The sequence below is a fragment of the Hypanus sabinus genome, chromosome 5, assembly GCF_030144855.1.
Source record: "Hypanus sabinus isolate sHypSab1 chromosome 5, sHypSab1.hap1, whole genome shotgun sequence".
Lineage (NCBI taxonomy): Eukaryota > Metazoa > Chordata > Chondrichthyes > Myliobatiformes > Dasyatidae > Hypanus > Hypanus sabinus.
The window spans coordinates 156,723,441-156,750,437 of NC_082710.1; the positions used below are offsets into that span (position 1 = coordinate 156,723,441).

General features: G+C 44.4%; 1 protein-coding gene across 1 annotated transcript in view; it reads left to right on the forward strand.

The window, feature by feature from the left end:
* Window positions 1-214: 214 nt before the first annotated feature.
* The window catches only part of LOC132393801 (cell surface glycoprotein MUC18-like), a 60,042-nt gene continuing 33,259 nt past the window's right edge, over window positions 215-26,997 (forward strand). The window contains exons 1-6 of the mRNA XM_059969194.1: window positions 215-347; window positions 11,567-11,676; window positions 13,294-13,495; window positions 15,725-15,789; window positions 16,376-16,463; window positions 26,198-26,380. Coding sequence (XP_059825177.1) covers window positions 278-347; window positions 11,567-11,676; window positions 13,294-13,495; window positions 15,725-15,789; window positions 16,376-16,463; window positions 26,198-26,380 — 718 coding nt within the window. The 5' untranslated portion in view covers window positions 215-277. The remainder of the gene's footprint in view (window positions 348-11,566; window positions 11,677-13,293; window positions 13,496-15,724; window positions 15,790-16,375; window positions 16,464-26,197; window positions 26,381-26,997) is intronic.

A 26,997-nucleotide genomic window follows, 5' to 3' on the forward strand; every position in this document is an offset into this window, starting at 1 on the left:
AATCTTAAAATCTTATCTGTAACTTCTCCAGTGCTTTGATGCAACATGGAGATTAGTGCCATTAGCTTTCAGCTCATGTTCTTTAACAATTTATTAACTCATGTTCTTTGATAAAGTCATGAGGTGCAAAAGAAATTGGGGGTTGCTCCAGTAAGGAAAGGGTTAACCAACACTGATTCCAGCCTCCACAGCCCATAGGAGCTCAGAGAGATAAGGTGAAATGATCTTGTGCTGAAGCTGTAAACTGAAGCATTCAGTAAGTACATCTCCTCTCGGCATGGCCACATCTCCTGCTGTGATCTGTGGATTTCTCCTCTCAATTTGTGTTCATTTTGTCCCTGCCCAAGGTAAGCACCTCACTGTCCTTGTCCAACTGATCCCGTCTTGAAGCAGTTGATCTTGTTTACCCTGAGCTCCTCGGGAGGCTCACCAGGTAATTGTTGCCAGGTTTAGGAACAGCGTTCAAAGCAGTTTAGAAATCGATTTGGATAGGGTTGGTGTGGTATTCGGGATAAACATAATCAGAATAAATTTGATATTGGGCTCACAATCAAGACTGGAATTAAGGATGTTTGTTAGGATAGGATTAAAGTTTAAATTAGGAAGATAGATAAAGACAGAATAAGCTATGGCGGGGGTTTGAAACAGGATGAAGTGGGGGTTGAATGAGAATCATTTTCTCTGTCTTTGTCTCCCAGGAGTGATTACTGTTTTAGAATGGTTATGGTTAGAAATGTATGAGATCATGAAAAGGCAACGAAACTTCATTGGAAGAGTGATTAGGAAAGAGGAGTTAGAATGCACGATAATTATGGGAAAGATTGAAGGCAAGGGGAAGGCAAAGACAAATGATGATGGAGACAGCAGCCAGAAAACTAGAAATTAATACCAATGAATTGATCCACTGGACCCGAAACAGGAGTGTGTGGACCATGGTAGTCAACGCTCAATCTGGGCATGGCACCTGATGATGGCTGGAAATAAATGATGGGATCTTTCTCTGAAATTATACAGATTTTTCAGGGCTACTCCATAAGACAACCAGGTTTATTCGAAAAGGCATGTGTAGGTCAGAATGCTCTGAGGCTTTTGCAGTAAATGCAGTGATCCAGGTGCATTTTACAAGGGTGTTTCCATCACTCTCCCTGTGCTCTCCTTGTTGGCATGGTTGTCAGTGACCTACCATCACCCTACATCCTGCTGGTTAGTACAGAGATTAATTATCCCAGCTACTCTTTTGGGTAGAGGCTAGTGTCCCATCACTCTATAAATATCAGTTATTAGAGTGGCTAGTAATCTACAAACACCCACCCTCCTGGTTGGTATAGTGGGTAGGAACTCCTCGTGCCCGTCTGCTGGTATAGTGGGTAGTGACCCTCTGTCACTTTGTACTCTCCTGGTTAGTATTGTTGTTACCGACCTACCTTCACACCATGCAATCCTGGTTAGCATAGTGACTGGTGACCTATCACCCAGTGCTGTAACAGTAATTAGTTTGTGGTCAGTGACCATCCCATTGTGGCCTTGCATAGATGTGGATAGCTCACATTTGTACTGTGGCAAGTGATCTATCGTCTGACTGTGCCTTCCTGGCTAATAACATGGTGAATGATGAACGGCCAGTGTCCTGATCGGCATGATGGTTATTCATCCCCAGTTGTTCTTCCCACGGGAGCAGGGGAAGACCCACCACACATTCCCTGATGTGGCAATCTGTGCTGTGCTGCAGTTGGTGAGAGGTAGACTGGGCATGCAGCTCAACACTGGGCTTGGGCAGGAATGCTGACGACTCCTCCATGGAGCCGTCTCTGAAAGGGTTAACGCTTAAGGAGAAGAGCGAGGAAAGCTGGCGGCAGTGTGGGTCACCAGCTGGTCATGGCTGAGGGTGGGAGGGGGGCCCAGCAAAGGCTGTTGCAGCTCAGAATCAGAATCAGGTGATTCATCACTGACATCTGCCACGAAATGAGTTGTTTTTCTGGCAGCAGTACAGTGCAAGACATAAAAATGTACTATAAATTACAGTTCAAAAAAATAATACAGAAGAGGAATAGTGAAGTAGTATTCACAGGTTTGTGGGCCATTTAGCAATCCAATGTAGGAGGGAGAAAGCTGTTCCTAAAACGTTGAGTGTGGGTCTTCAGGGTCGCGTACCTGCTCCTTGATGGTAGATTTCTCACACACCGTACTTGCTTAAGATGCCTCAGAGGTGATATGCCTGTTAGGACTGGCTGGAGTTATGCGCTATCTCCTTCATCAAGAAGGAGCTAAAGAGCTGCGACAAAGATAAGCGACTGATACCTCCCTCCCACGCCCCACACATGACGGAGAGGGGCAGCTATCAGCCACATGATCTCCAGCCTGCTGGCTTTGTTCTTGTCCACAATCAGAAGCTTTTTTTTTCCCCCATCCCATCCCAAGTTTCATGATCCTGACCATGGTGTGGGCAGGCCTATGGCTGGTCATCACCTCCTGCCCATACAGGGAAGTGAGGCTGGACTCACAGGAAGAGAGGGAATGGATCGGTGCATCAGAGTCAAACAGAAGTAGGCTAGCATGAGTCCTCTGTTATATTACCTCAGGAATTTAGCAGAATCAGGCAGAAATACTGATCCCCCCCCCCTCCCTGTCCTCACTCAGTCTTCCTGCTTAGTGTTCCATTCTGACTCCATACCCCTCCTCTTTAACCCTATTCCATTTCCCTGTGTTACATCCCTCCTTCACACTCACACCTGATCTGTACCCCAACTCAATCTACATTACCCAGCTCCACGCTGCCGTGTCCCTCTCCGTATCCTGCCCTGTGAAGCCTGTCCATTTCCATCTGTACCACTGATTATTTCCTGATTGCTCACTCCATCTCCATATCCTGTTTGATGTCTCCCCTTATACTCCTACTTTGCCTCCTTGATCTGAATCTCAACTCCATGTCTCACTCTATCCCTGCTTGGTCCCTCATAGTTCAACCCCATACCCATTTCCCATACCCCTGCTCCTGGTTGCATACAGAGGCATATTATGTGAAACACTGCCCAAGACAAACCATTCAGCTCACAATATTGTGCTGGCCTTTTAATCTACTCTGAGAGCAATTTAAACCTTCTCTCCTGCACAGCCATCCACTTGTTTATCACACATGCACCTATTCAATAATTCCTTAAATGTCCTGACTGTATCTGCTTCTGCCATTACCGCTGTCAGGGCATCGCATGGACCCACCACTCTCTGTATAAAAAAGCTAACCTCTGACATCCCCTATACCAGATGGTCCCAGCCTGGTGTCCACGGACCCCTTGCTTAATGTTATTGGTCCATAGCATAAATAAGGTTGAGAACCCCCTGCCCTATATTTGTGTCTAATCACCTTTATATTGGACATTTCCTCCCTGGTAAAGGGCTCTGCCGATCCATTTCATTTGTGCCTCTTATCATCTTGTGTATATATCTGAAACACCATGAGGTGTCATTTGCAGGGACATAAAGAAGTGGAATGGAGCAGAGTTACAGAGTGGAGCAACAGAGCCTCAATACGTGCCCTTGCTGTGTATAACACACCATCCCCCGTTCCATCGCTCGTCCCCCTCGTACTCTTTTTCTGTACCCTTCCTTTGTATTCCTGATCCACATCCGCCTCAGCATCCCTGGTCTGAACATTTGCTCTACAAACCACTCTCGCCCCTGTTCCTCACTCTTTCTCCAGATGCTGCCCCTCCTATTCTCCGTGCCTACACTGTAGCCTCACTCCATAATACTGTACAATCATCTGTAAACAGGTTTCATAGCTACTCCATATCTGGCATCAATTGGAGCCTATAACCAGCTTCACAACAGGCTACCTCCTCCATTCTTCATATGCTGAATTCAGACCTGTGCTCTTTACAGAACTGTGACTCCCACCCCCCTATACAGAACCTTCACACCTAACCCCTGTATACCTCTATTCCCGTTCCCTGTACTGAACCTTTACTCAGTGCCCCTGTACTGAATATTTACTCTCTACCTCTGTACTGAATATTTACTCTGTACCCCTGTACTGAATACTTAATCTGTACCCCTGTACTGAATATTTACTCTGAACTCCTGTTTTGAATCTTTACTCTATATCCCTGTAGTGAACATTTACTTCCGTTCCCTATACCAAACCTTCATTCTGTACTCCTGCATTGAACCTGATGACAGTTGTAAAAGGGCCTCAAAGAGTAGCTGGAAAGTGGACCAGAGATTACAACAGGAAGTAGAAAAGGTGTGTCAAAAGGGCATTTTATGATATTCATGGGAGATTTCAACATCCAGGTTGATTGGGAAAATGAGTTTGTAGATCACAGGAGAGTAAGTTCATTACAAGGTGGTTTTTTAGAGCAGCTTGTCATTGACCAGCCATACTGGGTTAGGTGTTATGTAATGAACAAGAAGTAATCAGGGAGCTTAAGGTAAAAGAGCCCCTAGAGAACAGTGATCACAATATGACTGAGTTAAACTTGAAGTTTGTTAGGGAGAAAGTAAAGTCTCACGCAACAGTACTTCAGTGGAATAAAGAAAAATACATAGTCTGAGAGAAGAGTTGGCCAAAGAAAATTGGAAGGAGATGCTGGCAGGGATGACAGCAGAGCAGCAATGGCATGAGTTTCTGAGAAAAATGAGGAAGGTTCATTACAGATGTATTCCAAAAATGAAGAAATAATGAAATGGCAAAATAGTGTAACCATGGCTGATAAGGGAAGTTAATGCTAATGTAAAAGCAAAAGAGAGGGCATTCAACAAAGCAACAACTAGTGGAAAGACAGAGGATTGGGAAGCTTTTAGAAACCTACAGAGAACAACTAAAAGAATCATTAGGAGGGAAAAGATGAAATCTGAAAACAAATTAAAAAACAATATCAAAGTGAATAGAAAAAACTTTTTCAAGTATGTAAAAAATAAAAGAGAGATGAGAGTGGGTATAGGATCACAAGAAAATGAAGCCAGAGAAATAATAACGGGGGCCAAGGAAATGGCAGATGAACTAAATGAGTATCATGCATCAGTCTTCACTGTGGAAGACATAATGCCAGATGTTGAAAGGTGTAAGGAAAAAGAACAATAACTATTACAAGGGAAAAGCTGAAAGACCAAAGGGTAAATAAGTCACCCAGACCAGAATAACTGCACCTTAGGGTTCTGAAAAGAGGTAGCGGTAGAAATTGTGAAGGCATTAGAAATTATCTTTCAAAAATCATTTGACTCTCGCATGGTGCCAGAGGATTTGGGAAATTGCAGATGTCGCTCCACACTGTAAGAAAGGAGGAAGGCAGCAGGAAGGAAATTCTAGACCAGTTAGTATGACCTCAGTGGTTGGGAAGATGTTAGAGTCAATTGTTAAGGATGAGGTTATGGAGTACTTGGTGACACAGGACAAGATAGGACAAGGTCAGCATGGTTTTCATAAGGGAAAATCTTGCCTGATGAACCTGTTGGAATTCCTTGATAAGATTACAAGTAGGGTAAATAAAGGGGATGCAGTGGATGCTGTATGTTTGGAATTTCAGGCCTTTGACAAGGTGCCACACTTGAGGCTGCTTTCCAAGTTATAAATAGGCATCCGTTAGTCTCAAGAGACCATGAATTTATGTCTTGGAAAGTTTCCAGGGAGCAGGCCTGCGCAGGGTTATATGGGAGACCGGCAGTTGCCTATGCTGCAAGTCTCCTCTTTCCACACTACCAATGTTGTTGAAGAGAAGGGCAAGAGCTGATACAGCTTGACACTGGTGTCACTGCAGAGCAGTGTGTGGTTAAGTGCTTTGCTCAAGGACACAACATGCTGCCTTAGCTGAGGGTCGAACTGGCGACCTTCAGATCACTAGATCAATGCTTTGGCCACGTGCCAACACTTTCCAAGTTAAGCATCGTGGTGATACAGGAAAGATACTAACATGGTTAGAGAATAGACTGTTTGGTAGGAGACAGCAAATGGGAATGAAAGGGTCATTTTCTAGTTGGCCGCCAGTGACTAGTGGTGTTCCACAGGGGTCAGTGTTGGGGCCACTTCTTTTTACGCTGTATGTCAATGGCTTAGATGATGTAATAGATGGCTTTATTGCCTGGTTTGCAGATGACATGAAGATTGGTGAAGGGGCAGGTAGGATGCAGAAGGGCTTACACTGATTAGGAGAATGGGCAAGAAAATGGCAAATGAAATACAGTGTTGGAAAATGCATGGTCATGCACTTTGGTAATAGAAATAAATGTGTGGACTATTTTCTAAACGGGGTGGAAATGCAAAAATCTGAGGTACAAAAGGTCTTGGAAGTTATTGCGCAAAACACCCTAAAGGGTAACTTGCAGGTTGAGTTGGTGGTGAGGAAGGCAAATGCAATATTAGCATAAATTTCAAGTGATCTAGAATACAAGAGCAAGGATGTGATGCTGAGGCTTTATAAGGCACTGGTGAGGCCTCACCTTGAGTATTGTGAACAGTTTTGGACTCTTTGTCTAAGAAAAGATGTGCTGGCATTGGACAGGTTTCAGAGGAGGTTCACAAGGATGATTCCAGGAATGAAAGAGTTATCAGATGAGGAACATTTGGTCGCTCTGGGTCTGTACTCACTGGGATTTAGTAGGATGTGGTGGTGGGGGGGGGGGAAATCACATTGAGACCTTTCAAATGTTGAAAGGCCTAGGCAGTGTAGATGTGGGAAGGATGTTTCCCATGGTTGGGGAGTCTAGGAAGAGAGGGCACAGCTTCAGGATAGAGAGCAATCCATTTAAAACAGTGATGCAGAGAAATTTCATCAACTGGAGGGTGGTGAATTTGTGGAATTTGTTACCCCCAGGCAACCTTGGAGTCCGGGTCATTGTCTATACTTAAGGCAGAGCTTAATAGGTTCTTGACTGGACGTTGCATCAAAGGATAGGCGAAGAAGGTCTGTGACTTGGGCTGAGGCAGACTCGATGGACCAACTGGCCGATTTCTGTTTCTATTCTTGTGGACCTACGGTCTCCACTCTGTACCCCGTACTGAAAATACACTCCATCTCCCTGTACTGAACCTTTCACCCCACTCCCGTCCTCTGTACTGAACCTTTAATCTGCACCACTGTACTGACACTTTACTCCCATCCTCTGTACTGACCCTTTACTCCCATCCCCTGTACTGACCCTTCACTCCTGTTCCCTGGACTGACCCTTTACTCCCATCCCCTGCACTGACCCTTTACTCCTGTCCCCTGTACTGACCCTTCACTCCTGTTCCCTGTGCTGACCGTTTACTCTCGTACCCTCCACTGATGCTTTACACTTGTTCCCTGTACTGACCCTTTGCTCCTAGTGGATTGTTCGTGTGTACCCCTGTAGTGAATGTTTACCCCATCCCCTCACCCGTTCACTTGAGATGGAGTGGCTCACCCTGTGTACATTGAAATGTTTGCTTGACATCACGTGGAGGGCTGGCTGTGTCACCTCCCGCCATTTGATTGACATGTGAGGCGAACAGTGGATGTGCATGATAAACGCCATTTCTGTTACTGGACAGAAAGAGGCCAGCTGACATCTCCCTCCCTTGCCGCAGAGATGGAACCACCAGCCGGTGACCTTACCTACAGCAGAGCCGCTCAGGCATTTGCTTGTGCTTACCTTCAGTTTCCGTGCACCTCAGACCACAGGCTTTCCTTCCGTTCCAGGTTGCAGGCTGGTGCAGACGAGAGATCTTATAGAACACAAAATTATTGAAGTGAAAGATAAGATAGAGTCTGGAAAGTTGCTGCCACTGGTAGGTGAGACAAGAACTAGAGGACATATCCTCAGGGTCTGGGGGAATGGACATAGGATGGGGATGAGGAGGATCTGCTTTTCCCAGAGAGTGGTGAATCTGTGGAATTCTCTGCCCAATGAAGCAGTGGAGGCTACCTCAGTAAATATATTATAAGAACATAAGAAATAGGAGCAGGAGCAGGCTATCCAGTCCATCGAGCCTGCCCTGCCATTTAGTAAGATCATGGCTGGTCTGTCCTTAAACTCAGCTCCATCTAACTGCCTTTTCCCCATAACACTTAATTCCCCTACTATGTAAAAATCTATCTAACTGTATCTTAAATATATTTAGTGAAGAAACCTCAACTGCTTCCCTGGGCAGAGAATTCCACAGATTCACCTCTGTCTGGGAAGAACAATTTCTCCTCATCTCCTTCCAAAACCTTCTCCCCTGAATCTTGGGGCTATGTCCCTAGTTCTAGTCTCACCTACCAATGGAAACAACTTCTCTATTTCTATCTTATCTAAAATATGTACGTTTCTATAAGATCACCTCTCAATCTTCTGAATTCCAGAGAGTATCATCCCAGGCAACTCAATCTCTCCTCATAGGTTAACCCCTTCATCTCTGGAATCAACCTGGTGAACCTCCTCTGGACTACCTCCAAACCCATTATATTCTTCCTCAAGTATGGAGACCAGAACTGCACACAATACTCCAGGTGTGGCCTCACCAGTTCCCTGTATAGTTGCAGCATGACCTCCCTGCTCTTGAATTTAATCCCTCTAGCAATGGCCAACATTCTGTTTGCCTTCTTAATAACCTGTTGTACCTGCAAGCCAACTTATTGCGATTCATGAAGCAGCTCTCCCAAGTCCCTCTGCACAACAGCATGCTGCAATCTTTCATCATTTAAATAATAGTCTGCTCTTCTATTATTCCTTCCAAAGCGGATGATCTTGCATTTACCAACGTTGTATCCCATCTGCCAGACCTTGGCCCACTCACTTAACCTATCTATATCCCTCTGCAGACTCTCCACATCCTCTGTTCAATTCGCTTTTCCACTCAGTTTAGTGTCATCAGCAAATTTTGCTACACTACACTCAGTCTCCTCTTCCGAATCATCAGTGTAAATGGTAAACAGCTGTGGGCCCAGGACTGACCCCTGTGGCACCCCACTCACCACTGACTGCCAATCGAAGAAACACCCATTTATACCAACTCTCTGCCTTCTATTGGTTAATCAATCCACTATCCATGTCAATACACTTTCTCTAACTCCATACATCCATATCTTATTTATAAGTCTCTTGTGCAGCAACTTATCAAATGCCTTCTGGAAATCCAAGTATACAACATCCACCTGTTCCCCTCTATCCACTGCACTCATTATGTCCTCAACAAAGGTGGGGTTTGTGAAACAGGACCTCCCCTTTCTGAATCAATGCTGCATCTGTCGAATGGAACCACTCCTTTCTAAATGTTTCTCTATTTCTTCCTTAATGACAACTTCAAGCATCTTCCTGACTACAGACGTTAAGCTAACTGGCCCATAGATGCCCGTCTTTTGCCTACATCCTTTTTTAAAATGTGGTGTGACATTTGCTGTCTTCCAATCCACTGGGACCTGCCCAGAGTCTAGAGAATTTTGGTAAATGATTACCAACGCATCTACTATAACCTCCACCAATTCCTTCAGCACCCTGGGATGCATCCCATCAGGGCCAGGTGACTTATCTACCTTCAGGCCCTCCAGTTTGTTAATCACTACCTCTTTAGTGACAGTGAGTTTATCAAGATCCTCACTTCCCATTTCATCCGTAACATCATTCTTTGGCATATTAGAAGCGTCCTCCACCGTGAAGACCGACACAAAATAGTTAAGGTTGGATAGATTTTTGCATAATGGGAAAATACGGGTTATAGGGAAAAGGCAGGTAGGTGCAGATGAATCCATGGCCATATCAGCCATGAGCTTATTGAATGGCGGAGCAGGCTCAACGGGCTGTATGGCCTTCTCTTGCTCTTATTTCTTATGTTCTAAGTCTCTGACACCTGCTGCCCTGGAAAAGGGAGGTTGACCTCCGGGTAAACAGACAAGAATCCAATGGGTGGCCCCACCCAAAGTTATGTAAAGGATGGACTGAGCAAGGCCAGTGTTGTATAACCTCAGGCTGGATCTTTATAAGAATCAGACAGCATCATCACCTCCCGCTCTGTGCCTCTGCTCTTTATTACTACCCCATGCCAATGCTGCATACCCCACTGCATACCCTGGTTTCATGCATGTCCCATTCTGTTCTCCTGTCCTCACTTTCCCATCTCCATACCACCAATTCATGTCCCTGCAGTCCACTCACTAGCTCCATATTCCACTCCAGTCCTGTTCTTTATACAAGACCATAAGACCAAAAGAAATAGGTGCAGGATTAGGCCATTCGGCCCATCAAGTCTGCTATGCCATTCGATTATGTCTCATGTATTTTCCCTCTGAACCCCACTCTTGCCTTCTCCCCATAGCTTCTGATGCCCTTGCTAATCAAGAACCTATCAGTCTCTGCTTTAACTATACCAATGAGGTAGCCTCCACAGCCACATGTAGCAACGAATTCAACAGAACCTTCATCCTCTGGCTGAGTAAGTTCCTGTTCGAAAGGGAAGTCTTTCTATTTTGAGGCCCTCTGATCCACTATAGGAGACATACTGTCCACATCCCCTCTATCTGGGCCTTCTAGTATTTGAAATTTAAGTGTGTACAAACCCAGAGCCATCATGCTGCTCATGCATTAACCCTTTCATTCCAGGGATCTTTCTCGTAACTGCCTTCTGGACTCTCTCCAATGCCAGCACATCCTTTCTTCGACATGGGGCCAAAAGCTGCTCATAATGCTCCGAATATGACCCACTGTATAGTCTTGGTCCATACCCTGACCATCCCCCCCCCGCTTCATATTGCCATTATGTCCATGTGTGTGTCCCTCCATTCTGCATCTCTGCTCTGATCACCTACTCTGTACATTTCTCTTCACCCTGATCTGTTCTCTGCTCCCTCTACAAACCCCTGAACCTTCCCCCAGCACCTCATTCTTTCTCTGTTCTCCTGCTCCATTCCTCATTCATCATACCCCTTCTCTGTCCTCTTTCAAATGGCTCCATTGACAATGGTTACTAGCCCTTGCCCCTTGTACTGTACCTACCAAGAAGTCTGCTGTAATGCAGGAGGAATGCAGACAGATGGCATGGATCTTTCTTGCTTTCCTGTTACGTGGTACGTGTGTTCAGAAGTTGACTCAGCCTTTCTCTGCCAGACAGCAATGAATCGTTCCCTCTCTAACTGCACTTAGATCCATTTCTCTTTCAGCTAACTTCCAATAATTTCTAGCCCCCCCCCCCCCCGCCCCCTTCAATTCCCCATTCTGGCTACCCTCTCATCCTATCTCCTTTCCTCACCTTCCCATCAGCAGCTTCTGGTATCCATCCCTTTCTTCCATGGTCCACTGTCCTCACCTATAGTGTTCCTTCTTCTTCAGTCCTTTATCTATTCCCACCCAGCTTCATAGTTTATCTTTTCTCCCCCACCCACCCAACTTCCTTCTCACCTGGTCTCAAATATCACATAGCTGATTCTACTCCTCATCCTATTCCCCCTCCCAGACTGACACATCTGCAGTTTATTCCCCACCATAGATGCTACCTGACCTGCTGATTTCCTCCATGACTTTGTGAGCTTTGATCCATGGGAAGACTTCGAGGTGTGCAATGAAAGTTGTTAAAAATCTAAAAGGCTTTCAGGAAATGGGGCTAACTAAGTTACTTTATATAAAAATTTCTTTCAAACAGACCAAAGTGGAAGTGCATCCGTCAGACTGCTGGCTGAGGTCGGGAAGGAGCTGCAGCTCTCGTGTGGTCCACCTCATGAGCATAAGACACTGACCGTACGATGGCTGCAGGTAAACGTCTTTTCACATGGCCCCTGGCTGCCTGCATTGTGCAGTGTTTTAAGGAGAATGCAATGTAGGCCGTACTTTATTTCAAGGCAATTGCTCTAACTCTGTTGGTCAGATTCTAAAGCTTGGAGTCACAGGTTCAAGTCTCACCCCAGGAACTTAAGCACGGGATTGAGGCACTGTGGGATAACTGCATTGTGACCAGTGCTGCCTCCTGGGTGGGATGTTGTCAGGTCCCATCTTCCCTCTCAGATGGAGGGTACATGAACTCCACACAGACAACACTGGGGTCCTCAGGAGCTGTGATGCAGCAGAAGGACTAGCTGGGCTATCATTTTCTACTTCTGACAGTACAATAACAATATTTTATATTACTAGATGTTTGAAATGTCCACTCTCACTTTAGCTTCATGTCACTTGGTTGCATATTCGAAGCAAAAGAGCCAATCACAGAATATTCTACTTTGTACGTTGTTCCCCACTGACTCCAGACAGAAGGGCATTGATTTCAATCAATTCCCCATGGCCTCACCCCTTCTCATCTCTTTAAACCTCTTTCACCATTTCATCCAGACTCTGATCGTCCAGTTGCACCCTCTCCCCATCCCCACCTCCACGGGCAGTCTGGGTGGAGGGTTGGAGATATGTCTCTACCAGAGGAGGCGCAAAGGTGCTCATTCCTTCCACTAGCTTGCAGGTCACCCTTGGGCAAGGTGTATCACCTGCGTAGCCCCCCCCCCCCAGTTAGGGTCAGGTGAAGCCATGGAAGCAGGTGGAGAATGGTTGTCTGAGCAGCCGGTGCAAATCACAAGTCCTGGTTGTGCGACCACTCACGCCGGGCAGCCAATCTCTGAAGAGTGTTGATTAAGGTTGGGGTCACCTGTGCAGAAGAAGGCAAAGGTAAGCCCCTTCTGTAGAAAAAAAATTGCCAAGAACAATCATTGTCAGTAAAGACCCATGATCATTCACATGATGCAATATGGCACATAACAAACAAACCACTGGCAGCCAAGCCTTCACCTGCCCAGGCTTGAAGGCAATTCTGGAATTTCCCCCCCCCCAAAAAAACCTCTCCACCTCCCTGCTTCACTTTGCATTCATGAGCACAAGCCTCCCCACCATTGCAGGCATCTTCAAAAGGTGGCCCCTCAAGCAGATGCACCCATCACTAAGGACCCTCAACAGCTGGGACATTCCCTCTCCTCATTACTACTATCCAGGAGAATGTACAGGAGCCTGAAGACCCACACTCAACATCTTAGAACAGGTCCTTAGATGTTCTGAAAGATACCTGAACCCATGAGCACTACCTCACTGTTCCTCGTCTGCAGCATCTGCTGTACTTTATTGCAATTTTTGCTGTATTGCTGCCATAATACAACATATGTCAGTGATGATAAACCTGATTCTGATACTGAGGTGTTGGTCTTAATCTCTTATCTCTTTGATCTAGTCACCTGTTCCAACACCTCAACATAGCTCAGTGCCAAGCTTTAATACCTTGAAGCGAATTGGGAAGAGTTGTTTAAATGGAAGTCATTATGTGGTATCACGGCCCTAAGTTGTGGACTTCCATCATCTTAATTCTCCTCGTTTTATGATTGTACTTTCCTATCCCAGAAAGCGAGTTCCATGAACAAGTGGGAAGAGATCACTGGGTTACCTGGAGACGAGGCGCCTGTGGATGAGGAGAGGTTCATGGTCCTTGAGAATGGGAATCTGGTGATCACATCTGTGAAAGTCAAAGATGAAGGGCTGTTCAAATGTCAAATGGGGGAGAATGCTTTGGAGCACCACTCCATCATAAGCGTGGCTGTCTTCAGTGAGTATCGCTGCTCCCTCAGTCCGAGAGAGTTTTATTCAATACACTGGACCCTAACATTGAATGCCCTTTTACAGTGCTGGATTTCTGCCAATCTCTAAATCCATTTCCACATCTTCTCACTTGACTGTTTTGGTCACCAATGAACTTAATATATTGGACAAGAGTTTCAAAGAGCAAGGCACCATCAGCAGCTTGATGTAGCCAGCACACATGCCTGGCTGAATAGGTGAGCAGCCTGTAAGGAACTTATCAACTTCCTCTTCAAGGCTCCTGGAGATAGTTTCTTAATTGGGTAAGGGGTTAGCAGTCATGGGGGAGAAGATAGAAGATTGGGATTGAAAAGACAATCAAACATCATGAACTGGCAGATCAACTCGATGGGTTGAACAGCCTGATTCTGCTCCTCTATCATTTGATCTTATTGTTATGCTCTGATGTACTTGTGTATCGGAAGATTCTCTCATTACAGGCATAACATGGTTGACCTCTTTGGGACTAGTGCAGCTTCAGAGCTCATACCCACCAAAAATAGTTATTGCTATGTCAGTTCTTAATTGGCCAAACACTCCAGAATTGTGTAACATCTGCTCTTGGAATGCTCAAGTATACCAGAATAGAGGGGGCTAGAATCCAGTTCTGAGTAGATTCATCCATTTATTTGGGAACTGGAGCCCTTCCAGTGTTTTCCCAGGTCAGGCACATGGTCGATGATGTCATTATTCACGTAACCTTGACTTCCTGCCATATCAGAAAAAAACTGGAGCAGGAAGATCCACATCATGGTGGGCACGGAACAGTCCCTTTCAGAATGAGGGGTAGATCGTAAGAGCTTATTACATGTCTGACTCTCCTCTCTTGCCCATCACTTCCCTCTGATGCCCTTCCTCCTTCCCCTTCTCCCATAGTCCACTCTCCCCTTCTTTCAGATTTCTTGATTCGTTGGCCCTTCCCCTTTTCCTCCTATCACTTCCCAGCTTCTCACTTTGTCCACCCTTCCCCCACCCACCCACCTTCCCCCTTCCTGGTGTGTTGTTAAAATTTTCTTAGCCTTTATCTTCAGAGGGAGCAATTTTGAATGTCATGTGAACCTGAACCTAAAATGCTATTGTTTTTATCATTACTAAGAAACGTATTGCCGTGAAGAATGTGGGATGTGACTATTACTTAACTTTAATTTCACTCACTCCACCACCTCACAACTACATCTCTGTGAAATTATTTGTTGTAAATTATTGACACAGGGAGAGAGAGAAAAATAAATAGATGAAAAGATAATGAAATGCATTGCTAGAGAAAGGGATAGAGAGCAAGAGACAAATTCAGAATCTGACAGAGAAAGAAGGATCAAAAAAGGCTGCAGAGGGTTTTAAACCCAGCCAGCAGCATCATGGGCACAACCCTTCCCACCACTGAGGATATCTTCAAAAGGCAGAATCCATCACTGAGGACCCGCTTCGTAATGGAATGACCTCTTCTCAGTACCACCGTCGGGAAGGATGTACAGGAGCATGAAGATGCACGCTCAGCACTTTAGCAGCAGCTTCTTCTCTTCTGCTATCACATTTCTGAATGGAAATGAACCTGTTTCACTATTCTGCTTTTGCACTGTTTACTATGCACTATGTTTTATTGTAACATGGTTCTTTGATTTGCTTGCACTGTACTGCTGCCACAAAAACAACAAATATCATGAAATGTGTCAGTGATAATAAACATTCTGCCTCTGATTCTGATTCTGATGCTGATTTTGATTCTAACACTAATTTTGAATCTGATTCCAATTCTGATTCTGAGTTTTTTTCAGGTACTGATTCTGACTCTGATTTTGATTCTGCTTCTGTTTCTGATTCTAAATCTGACTCTGATTGTGATTCTGATGCTGATTTTGATTCTGATTCTGATTTTGATCCTGTTCTGATTCTGATCGTGTTTCTGCTACTGGCTTTGATTTTGATTCTGATGCTGATTCTGATTCTGTAAAGAAGTGTTCAATTGATACAAAAATGTGCAGAGATATGTAGAGTGCAAAAAAGGAGAGCAATAGCTAAGGAGAGAGTGAGTGAGAGATGGTGGGAGAGGTTGATAGATCTTGAATTTGGGAGAGATGAATAAAGACTGGTTCATAGGATGATCAGTTGTTATGAAACTTGGCACTGTTTCCACTGCTGTTGTAATGTACTGAGGATAACAGGTCCCTTGTACTAACAGCTCTATCTTCACCTGCAGAGATTCCTACTGAACCTGTGTTGGATGTGGGCTACCTGACATTCACAGCTGGAGAACAGTCTGAGGTAACTACTTCTGGATGGGGTGGGGATGAGGTCTGGAATGTGACGCCGACAGGCAAAGTCCTACTGTGGCTGGAACAAGGTGTCTTACCTGAGAGGGTGGTGGGCGATATCAAATATCGTGGCTAGAATTGTGGAAAACATTTTGTACCATGACATGTGATAAATGCAGCAGCCTTTATTAGAAGTTCACCTTCTCAACACAGAGGTTCACATTGCCTGTTTTTTGGATCTGTACTAGGCAACAGATAGACAACAATTTTCCTCAAAGGCCAGTAGTGTGTTGTGGGCTTAGCCAGCACCTTTAACAAATTTCCTACTGACTCTGAATGGTTGGTTGGTCAAAATAGACCACCATCTACAAGAAGCATGGATGAACTCCAGGTTGCATGGTGCCCGTATGTAAGCCAGGGCTCCTTTCCTTTAACATGGTGTTCACAATGGAGTCAACAAATGAATCAAGGATTCTACAGGATGAATCTTTAAGAATCTTTTTGTATAAATTCAATTGCAAAGTTTACATGAACTTTACATTTTGTGGTGAAAATTCTAAGTCACAAGCATTTAATTTTGCTGCTTTCCCTTGCAGATAGGGACATGTATCTCAACAAATGGCTATCCTCTCAATAACATTATCTGGTACAAGAATGGCAGACAGGTGGTTGCCACGGGAAAGGGTAAGAAACTGCCTGGTGATATCTTTAGCTTTACTGAATAGTTGTACCAAGCCTGTCATGACCGAAGGCTCTCAGTTTATAGATTAAGGGCATGAAGTTGTAGTTGTCTTGTAGGAATTGCATCCATTTTGCACATAGTAATTCTCATAAACAGCCTTGTAACACTAACCAGGTAATCTGCTTTCAGTTAAGCTAGTTGAAGAAGGAACATTTATTAAAATGCAGAGAAAAGTTAGGCTTTCTTGATGGAAGATTTTCTATGTCCATCTGGTATTACAGGAAAGATACTAGCACGATCAGAGGATTGTCTGACTGGCAGGGGGGAAAAGAGTGGGAATAAAAGATTTTTCTGATTGGCTGCCAGTGTCCAGTGGTGTTCCACAGGGGTCAATGTTGGAACTACTTCTTTTCATATTCTATTTTAAGGATGTTGGTGACAGAACTGCTGGCTTGGAGGCCAAATCTGCAGATGATATGAAGGGGCTCAGGTTGTGCTGAGGAATCAGGGACTCCGCAGAAGGACTCAGACAAATTGGGAGAACAGCTAAGGATGGGGCAGATGGAATACAGTATCGGGAATTGTATGGTCATGCACTTCAGTAAGGGAAAAAAGATGTAGACTATTTTCTAAATGGGGAGAAAATTCAAAAATCTGAGCTGCAAAGTAACTTGGGAGCCCTTGTGCAGGATTGGGTTAACTTGCAGGTTGGGTTGATGGGAAGGAAGGCAAATGCAATGTTCGTATCGTTCGGTGAGGACAAAAGCATAAAAGCCAGGTATGATAATGAGGCTTTTTAAGGCATTAATCAGACTGCACTTAGAGGACTGTGAGTTGTATTGGGCCCCTTCTCTAAGAAAGGATGTGCTGGCTTTGGAGAGAGCCCGGAGGAGGTTCATAAGAATTATGAGAATGTATGAGGAGCGTTTGATGTGTCTGGGCCTATACTCACTGGGGTTTAGGAGATCTCATTGAAACTTACTGAATACTGAAATACCAACCAAGATAGAGTGGACATGGAGAGGATGTTTCCCATAGTGGGGTAGTCTAGGGCCAGAGGGCACAGCCTCAAAATAGAGGGTAGTCCTTTTACAATAGAAATAAGGAGGAATTTATTTAGCTAGAGGGTAGTGACTATGTGGAATTGATTCCCACATACAGTTGTGGAGGACATTTCATTGGGTATACTTAAAGTCGAGGTTGATTATTCAGGGTGTCAAAGGTCAGGGGAGAAGGAAGGTGAATGTGGCTGAGAGGGATAATAAAGCAGCCTGGATAGAATACTGGTGCAGCCTCAAATGGCTGAATGGCCTAATTCTGTTCCTATGTCTTATGGTCTCATTATATTCTTGTGACAATGGTGGTGTGCAGAAGAGCATCTCTGAATGCACAACACTTCACGCCTTGAAGTGTGTGGGCTATAGCAGCAAAGAGCACACTGGTCTTCACTCCTGTACATAACAAAGTAGCCACTCACTGTATTTTCAAAACTTCTGCAACGCTGAGAGATTCAAGTTCGCTACTTCTTGTGCCATAACCACTACACGATGACAATTTTGTTCCTGTACTTCATTAGAAAGGGAAGTTTTCAGAAGATTGACTGGGGAGGTGCTAAGAGGCATTTTGTTCTCAACAAAACGACAGTTCAGTTAAGAAAATGATCCCAGTGTCTGATTCAGCCCCTTGTGACTATTACACCATTTAGTAAAATCAAGGCTGTTCTTTTAACTCAGGACCTTCAAAGTTCAAAGGAAATTTATTATTTAAGTGCATATATGTCACCATAAACAACCCCGAGATTTGTTTACTTGCGAGCGTATTCAGTAAATTCAAGAAAACTAATCTCGTGGTTTTACATATATGTACTTTAACAGTAAATTTACTTTGAACTTTGAAGGTCCTGAGGTAAAAGATTGCCTTTTCACTACATCAACCCATATCCCTCACTAGTAGTGCAAATTCTTTCAAACTCTGCTTTGGTACTTTGGTACTTGTTTTAATGTAGGAAATGTGGCACCCAAGATCCATCTAACAAGTTACCACAAACAACGGGAAGCTAAACCAGGTCAGAACTCCACAGTAAATGGTAGGGTCCAGGGGAGTGTTGTACATTAACAAAACCGCGGGGTTCTGGTTCATAGTCCCATGAAACTGTGGTGAAGGAACTATTTGGCGCTCATGCCTTCATCAGTCAGAAGAAAAGTTTCACTGGCTTAAATGGACAGGAAAGGTGTTTTGCATATAGAGAGGAGGTACTGAAACTGTCTGATAGGTTGTGGTTCCTACACCAATCACTCGAGGTCAAAAAGGCAAAAGAAATGATAATTGACTTCAGGAAAGCAAGACCCACTATTCATAAATAAAGAAGTGGAAAGCGTTACCAGTTTCAAGTTTTTGTGGATGAACATCACTGAGAAGCTCTTTTGATCCATCAACATAGCCTCAATAGTAGAGAAGGCACTACAGCAACTATACTCTCTGAGGTGCTTAAGGAGAGCTAATGTGCCTCAGAAATTGCTGGCTAACTTTTATCAATGTGCGATGGAGAGCATTCTGGCAAATGGAAAGACAGTGTGCTACTCTAGCTGTAGCAAGACAGAACAAAACAAAACACTCCAACAAGTGATTAGGTCGGCTCAGCACATCATTGGGACTCAACTACCGGACCTGAAAGTAATCCACAACTATCAATGGTGATGGTGTGCCCTTCCCATCCCATCCCGGACACGCTGTTCCATCTCCGGCCATCTGGTAGGAGAAACAGGAACACCTTAGCCAATTCATTCAGACTGAACTGAAAAATAAATTCTCCTCGAGGGCTGTTTTACAGCTGAATAATGCTACACCCAGTTTGCTAATGACCTTTGAGTGTCATGGACTATCAAATTCATTTGTTAATGTGAATATCGATTTTTTAATGAAGCTGTACCACATGCATTGCAATTATCTGTTTTGCACAGACTGGAGTAGCAACACATTCTCATTGTCTTGAGCAATGACAATGTTCTATTCTGTTCCATTCTATTGTATTCTGTGGGTCTCCCTTTTCAAAAGCTTCCACCTCGCCCCCCTCCCCCCACAGCCAGCTGCTGATCATTGCAAAGTGCTGCCATTATTTTGTCTTCACCTGCCTCAGACCAAATTTTTTGTTCCTCTTTAACTGCCAACTTTGATTTGTACCCACATGTTTTGACAAACATAACTGGTTGAAAGCAGTTTCTCTGTATCAGTGCCTTGATTGTTTAAACGGTTACCTTCTTCCTGCGTCACATTAAACATTTCATGATACATAGTGCACGTCTGAATACATTCCTCAGTGCAAAGTCACCGTTCATTTCCACATTTCTTTGCCTCGTTTAGAAACACATCTGCACAATATATCACACCTGTCCTCCCTAGAAGTAAACTATATCTTTGGTTCTTTGTTAATCTTCAAAGGAAGACAAGAATAGACAGATATTCTCCCCATAGCCTTCATGTTGATGTGGTTTCTTAAAGAGACACTACCATCTGTTAACAAACACTTAGTAAATCTCTATCTCTACCTCCAACCTCCAAACTCCTACCTCCTACCTCCTAACTCCTACCTCTATCCCTCTACACCTCCACCCCTCCACCCCACCCCTCTTCTCTCTCTCTCCCTGTCTCTCAGCATTAATTAATTTCCTTCCAATACAGACATAATTAACTCCAACAATCTTGCCTCAAACACCAACTAATACACACATATACATAATTTCTCTCCCTCTTTCTCACTTTCTCACTTTCTCTCTCCCTTTACCTCTCTTTCTACCTCTCTGTCTATCTCTGTCTAACTTAAAAGTTTTCTAAAACTTTCAAATTTACAGAGCATCCATAACTGCAGGTGCTAAAACCAGTTCAGAAACAAAACATGACTCAATCTCAAATGTTAAATAGACACAGCAGTTTAAAGCAGAATTGCCCAATTCAAGGAGACTCTAATTCTGGGATTCCATGTCACAGTCTCATTTAATCTAAATCCTGATGTGATCCTTCTATCTCCTCACACATCTTCCTTTCCTGTGTTTACGAGCCAAGGGAAGAGACATAGTTACCACATCCTTCCTGTAGTGAGGTGATCAGAACTGAGCACAGTACTCCAGGTGGGGTCTGACGAGGTTCCTGTATAGCTGTAACATTACCTCTCAGCTCTTGAACTCAACCCCTTGAAGGCCAATACACCGTATGCCTTCTTAACCACACAGTAAACCTGCGCAGCAGCTTTGAGTGTGCTATGGACTCGGACCCCAAGACCCCTCTGATCCTCCACACTGCCAAGAGTCTTACCATGAATACTATATTCTGCTACCATTTTTGACCTACCAGAATTAGCCACCTCACACTTACCTGGGTTAAGCTCCATCTGCCACTTCTCAGCCCAGTTTTGCATACTGTCAATGTCCCACTGTAACTTCTGACAGCCTTCTACACTATCCACAACACCCCAACCTTTGTGTCATCAGCAAATTTACTAACCCATCCCTCCGCTTCCTCATCCAGGTCATTTATAAGAATCACAAAGAGAAGGGGTCACAGAACAGATCCGTGAGGCACACCACCAGTCACCAGCCTTCATGCAGGATATGACCCGTCTACAATCACTCTTTGTCTTCTGTGTGCCAGCCAGTTCTGGATCCACAAAGCAAGGTCTCCTTGGATCCCATGCCTCCTACTGTCTCAATAAGCCTTGCATGGGGTACCTTATCAAATGCTTTGCTGAAATCCATATACACTACATCTACTGCTCTATCTTCATCAATGTGTTTAGTCACATCCTCAAAAAATTCAATCAGGCTCATAAGGCATGACCTGCATTTGACAAAACCATGCTGACTATTCCTAATCATATAACGACTCTCCAAATGTTCATAAATCCTACCTCTCAAGATCTTCTCCATCAACTTACCAACCACTAAAGTAAGACTCACTGGTTTATAATTTCCTGGGCTATCTATACTCCTTTTCTTGAATAAGGGAACAACATCTGCAACCCTCCAATCCTCCAAAACTCTCCCATCCCCATTGATGATGCAAAGATCATTACCAGAGGCTCAGCAATCTCCTCCCTCACCTCCCACAGTAGCCTGGGGTATATCTTGTCCAGTCCTGGTGACTTAAACAATTTGATGCTTTCAAAAAGCTCCGGCATATCCTCTTTCTTAATATCTACATGCTCAAACTTTTCAGTCCACTCCAAGTCAACCCTACAATCACCAAGGTCCTTTTCTGTAGTGAATGCTGAAGCAAAGTATTGATTAAGTATCTCTGTTATTTCCTCCTGGACACTTAATTGGTCCTATTCTCTTACGTCTTATCCTCTTGCTCTTCACATACTTGTAAAGTGTTTGGGGTTTTCCTTAATCCTGCTTGCCAAGGCCTTCTCGTGGCCCGTTCTGGCTCTCCTAATTTCATTCTTAAGCTCCTTCTTGCCAGCCTTGTAATTTTCTAGATCTCTATCATTACCTAGTTTTTTTTTTAACCTTTTGTCAGCTTTTCTTTTCTTCTTGACTAGATCTTCAACTGCTTTTGTACACCATGGTTCCTGTACCCTACCATCCTTTCCCTATCTCATTGGAACGTACCTATGCAGAGCCCCACTCAAATATCCCTGAACAGTTGCCACATTCCTGCCGTCCATTTCCCTGAAAACATCTGTTCCCAATTTATGCATGCAAGTTCCTGCCTGATAGCTTCATATTTCCCCTTACTGCAAGTAAACGCTTTCCTAACTTGTCTGTTCCTATCCCTCTTGAATGATATGGTAAAGGAGATAGAATTATGATCACTATCTCCAAAATGCCCTTCCACTGAGAGACCTGACACCTGACCAGGTTCATTTCCCAATACCAGATCAAGTACAGTCTCTCCTCTTGTAGGCTTATCTACATATTGTGTCAAGAAACCTTCCTGAACACACCCAACAAACTCCACCCCATCTAAACCACTTGGTCTGGGGAGATGCCAATCAATATTGGGGAAATTAAAATCCCCCATCATGACAACCCTGGCATTACTGCACTGTTCTAGAATCTGTCTCCCTATATGCTCCTTAATGTCCCTGTTACTATTGGGTGGTCTATAAAATACACCCAGTCAAGTTCTTGATTCCTTCTTGTTTCTAATTTCCATCCACAGGGACTCAGTAGACAATCCCTCCATGACTTGCTTCTTTTCTGCAGCCCTGACACTATCTCTGATCAGCAGTGCCATGCCCCACCTCTTTTGCCTCCCTCCCTGTCCTTTCTGAAATGTCTAAAGCCTGGCACTCTAAGTAATTATTCCTGCCCCTGAGCCATCAAAATCTCTGTAATGGCCACAACATCATAGCTCCAAGTGCTGATCCACGCTCTACGCTCATCTGCTTTGTTCATGATGCTTCTTGCATTAAAATAGACACATCTCAAACCACCAATCTGAGTGCATCCCTTCTCTATCCCCTAGCTACCCTCCCTCTCACACTACCTATAAGCTTACTCTATTTGTGAGCCAACTACCCCTTCCTCCATCTCTGGAGGTACATGGAGCTTAGAAAATTGGAGTGGTATGCGGTAGGGCAGTTTCTAGAATAGGTTACATGGTGGGCCGATGGGCCTGTAATGTGCTGTAGTTATCAATGTTTGGATTTAATTGCCATTCAACCATATCCATCAATACAAACAAACAGCATTCCTCCAGGGTCAAGGTGCAAAATGCAGTGCCAACAGTCACACACTCACAAGTCACATATAGTACATATAATTACAATACCAGAAAAGCATGCAGTCTCACAAAATAATGTTGCCCAAGCCCTGGGTGTCATCGCCTGTAGATTGATTATGCATGAGATGTTGTCCTGGAGCCATTTTTCTGCTAGAACAAGCACACAGCAGTTCCTCGTTGCATGCTAGTGCAGCTGCAAATGAATGCATTCCGGCTTGTCCTCCACCGAGTGAGCATGAGAGAGTGGCACTGACAGAAGTGGCCGGTGTGTCTTCCACTGAGTGACCATTAGAGGACAGCACAGAGAAAAGTGGTCAGCATGTCTTCCACTGAGCGACCACTAGAGGGCAGCACAGAGAAAAGTGGCCAGCATGTCTTCCACTGACGTACCACGAGAGGGCAGCACCAAGAAAAGTGGTCAGCTTGTCTTCCACTCAGTGAACACTAGACGGCAGCACAGAGAAAAGTGGCCAGCATGTCTTCCGTTGAGTAACCACTAGAGGGCAGCACCAGGAAAAGTGGCCAGCATGTCTTCCACTGAGTGAACACTAGAGGGCAGCACAGATAAAAAGTGACCAGCCCCCAACCCAGCTAGGATTCTTGCACACCAACTCTCTACTCTCTCCCACACCAGTTCTGGCATCTCCTCCCCTGGGAGGCTGCAAATGGTGACCCCACAGCATGAGGGCCTGGTTGACACAACAACCAAAGCCACTCAGCTTCCCCGCCATCAGTTTCAGCAATGACCTAGTGAAACGGACTTGCATTACCTGTAATTGGAACACCACAGTCTGCATAAACACAAGAGATTCGGCAGACGCTGGAAAATCTAACAAAATGCTGGAGGAACTCAGCATGTCAGGTGGCATCTATGGAGGAGAGTAAAGAGTCCGACGTTTCAGACTGAGACCCTGTGTCAGGCCTAATGAAGGGTGTGAGGCTGAAACAGAAGGTGGTTCCTCGCCTGCACAGAGGATACCTGACTTGCTGAGTTCCTGTAAACATCTTCTGTCTGCCATTGATTCTGTGTTCCTTTTCGTACTATTTCAATGTACCTAATGAAGTGATCCTCTTGGATGGTACACACCTCAGTACCTGTGACAACAATGAACCAATTATTGATTATCTGTCTCGGGGTTTTTGTGTACTTGATGCACTGACCTCCTTGCTGACAATCAACACCTCAGGTGTGTGTGCTTAACTCTCTGCTCTACTCTCTCTACACCCAAGTCCATGTGGCTGGGCACAGCTCAAATGCCATCTATAAGTTTGCCAAGGACACACCTGTTGGTGGCAGAATTTCAGATGGAGACGAGGAGGCTTGCTGAAACAAGATAGATCAGCTGGTTGAGTGGTGTCACAGAAACAACCTTGCACTCAGAGTCAGTAAGACCAAGGAATTGATTGTGGACTTCGGGAAGGGTAGGTCGAGGGAACATACACCAGTTCTCATTGGAAGATCAGAAGTGAAGATGGTGAGCAGTTTCAAATTCCTGGGGGGGTCAACAACTCACAGGATCTGTCTTGGACCCAACATATTGATGCAATTACAAAGAATTACAATTGGCACATTAGGAGCTTGAGGAGTGTTAGTACGTCACCAACGACACTCAGAAATGTCTGCAGATGCATGCTGACTGGTTGCATCAGTGTTGAGTATAGAAGGCCCTCTGCATGGGATAGGAAAATCCTGCAGAAAGTTGTAAACTCACCCAGCTCTGTCTTGAGCATTAGCCTCTCCAGGAGACCTTCAAAAGACAATACAGCAAAAAGACAGCATCCGTCATTAAGGACCCCCATCAACCAGGACTTGTCCTTTTCCCATTGCTACCAACAAGGACATTCTCAACATTTCAGGAACAGCTTCTTCCCCTCTGCCATCAGATTTCTCTCAGTACTTTTCTCTTCTTTTTGTGCTACTTATTTAATTTATTTCTGATACTGTAATTTCAAGTTTTTATTATTACTATCTATTGCTACCACAAAACAACAAATTTCATGGCATGCAGTATGCCAGTGATATTAACCTTGATTCCGATTTCTTCTCTGACTCTGTCTCCATTTCCTTCCTTTCCCACCTTTTCAGTCCAATCATCTGTTGGGAAATATCACCAGGATATCGTTCCACCATCAGGAAAATCCTACTGATCACACCAATTCAGTCCCACACTGCAGCTTTCACAGTATCAGCTGGAACTCAAGTTCTTTAGTCCATCAGCCTATTTGAGCTCTATAGTCTTCTGGGTGTTGGGGTGGAGATTCATCTCTACCAAAGGAGGTGTAAAGCACCCCTTCACTCTGTACCCTGCAGGCCTGCAGCTTGAGCAAGGCGTAGCACCTACCTAGCACCCACTTGGGGGCATGTGAGGCCAGGGAGCAAGTGGAAGGTGGAAGTCTGAGCAGCCGGAGCATCTCACGAGCCCTGGTTAAGCAACCACGGACACTAGGCCCATTAGCAGGCTGTCAGGAATGGGACTGGATGGACCCAAACGCAGGACCCAGAGTCCAGAGCCCTCGGACCAGATCGAGAACCGGAACGCGGATTCCAGACTGGACCGAACCCTGACACAGGCCCATTACTTATAATAGCTGGGATCACCCGTCTTGTATAGACACTGCCCAGAAGAAGTCAAAAGCAAACCACTTCTATAGAAACATTTGCCAAGAACAACCACAGTCAAAACCAGGATTGCCCACGTCATACAACACGGCACATAATGACGACAATGAGTGTGCATTCCGGGGCTCGTGCACACAACATATGCAGCTGCAGATTCTAGGGGATTCATAGTTTTCTCAGATTTGGAAAATGGATCTCAGAGACATTGTTGAAGTATGTGAAACAAATCCAGACAATTACAAGCAAGCCCTTCGATGAGTTGTGCAATCAGACTTGAACAATGTTGCTTAAGAACTTTTTTAATGATGAGAGTGGTTTTTAATGAGAGAGTGTTTTTGTGGTTTCACCAGAGCTTCCAAAGTTTTCTTTGTTTTTTTTTGCTTCTTATTATTTCAGAAGTACAGATCAAAGTTCATAACATAAGGAACCAGAACACCAAGCTTTACACAACCAAGTCAACGCTCTATTATGTCCTGAGCAAGAGGGACATAAACACAGAGTTCTTTTGTGGTGTGTCTTATCCTTCAGAAGGAAGCTTTAAGATGCTGAGCTCCAAGCCCATTCAAGTTGATGTATACTGTAAGTACCAACTCCATGTATCGATCTCAGGATTGCTGCTGCCTCTGGCAGGCCATTGCAGAAGAAACTACTTGATTATTTAGAATGTAAAGTCTTTAATTTATTAACACTGACTGAAGAGCCAATGGCAGTCACAACACTGGGAAATCCACAGCATTCACCACTGCCTTTCCTCCACATAATGCCATGGGATCTTTAAATTCTGCCTATAGGTGCAAGAAGGGTCTGGGTTTAAAGTTGTGGTCGGAGATTAAACCCCTGGTAGTGCGGCAATGCCTCAGCCTTGCATCAGCCTAACATTAGGTGCTTGTCTGTAGATTGGGACTTGAACGCATAATCTCCTGACCTAATGCAGGGGAGTCCAAAAAAATCGAGGGTACTGATGAGTGTGTCAGCCCGAAACAGGAACTCTTTTATAACAATAATGAGTACTTTATTGATCCCGCATGGGAAATTCTTTTCTTACAGCAGCAACATTTAAAAACACACAGCAGAGTGCAGATTTAACTAAACAAAGTACAAAATAATAATACCAATAACAATTTATCAATATGCAATTACTTGCAATTAAGAGTAATGATAATTCACGAAATCATAAAGCAGAGACTATTGCAGTA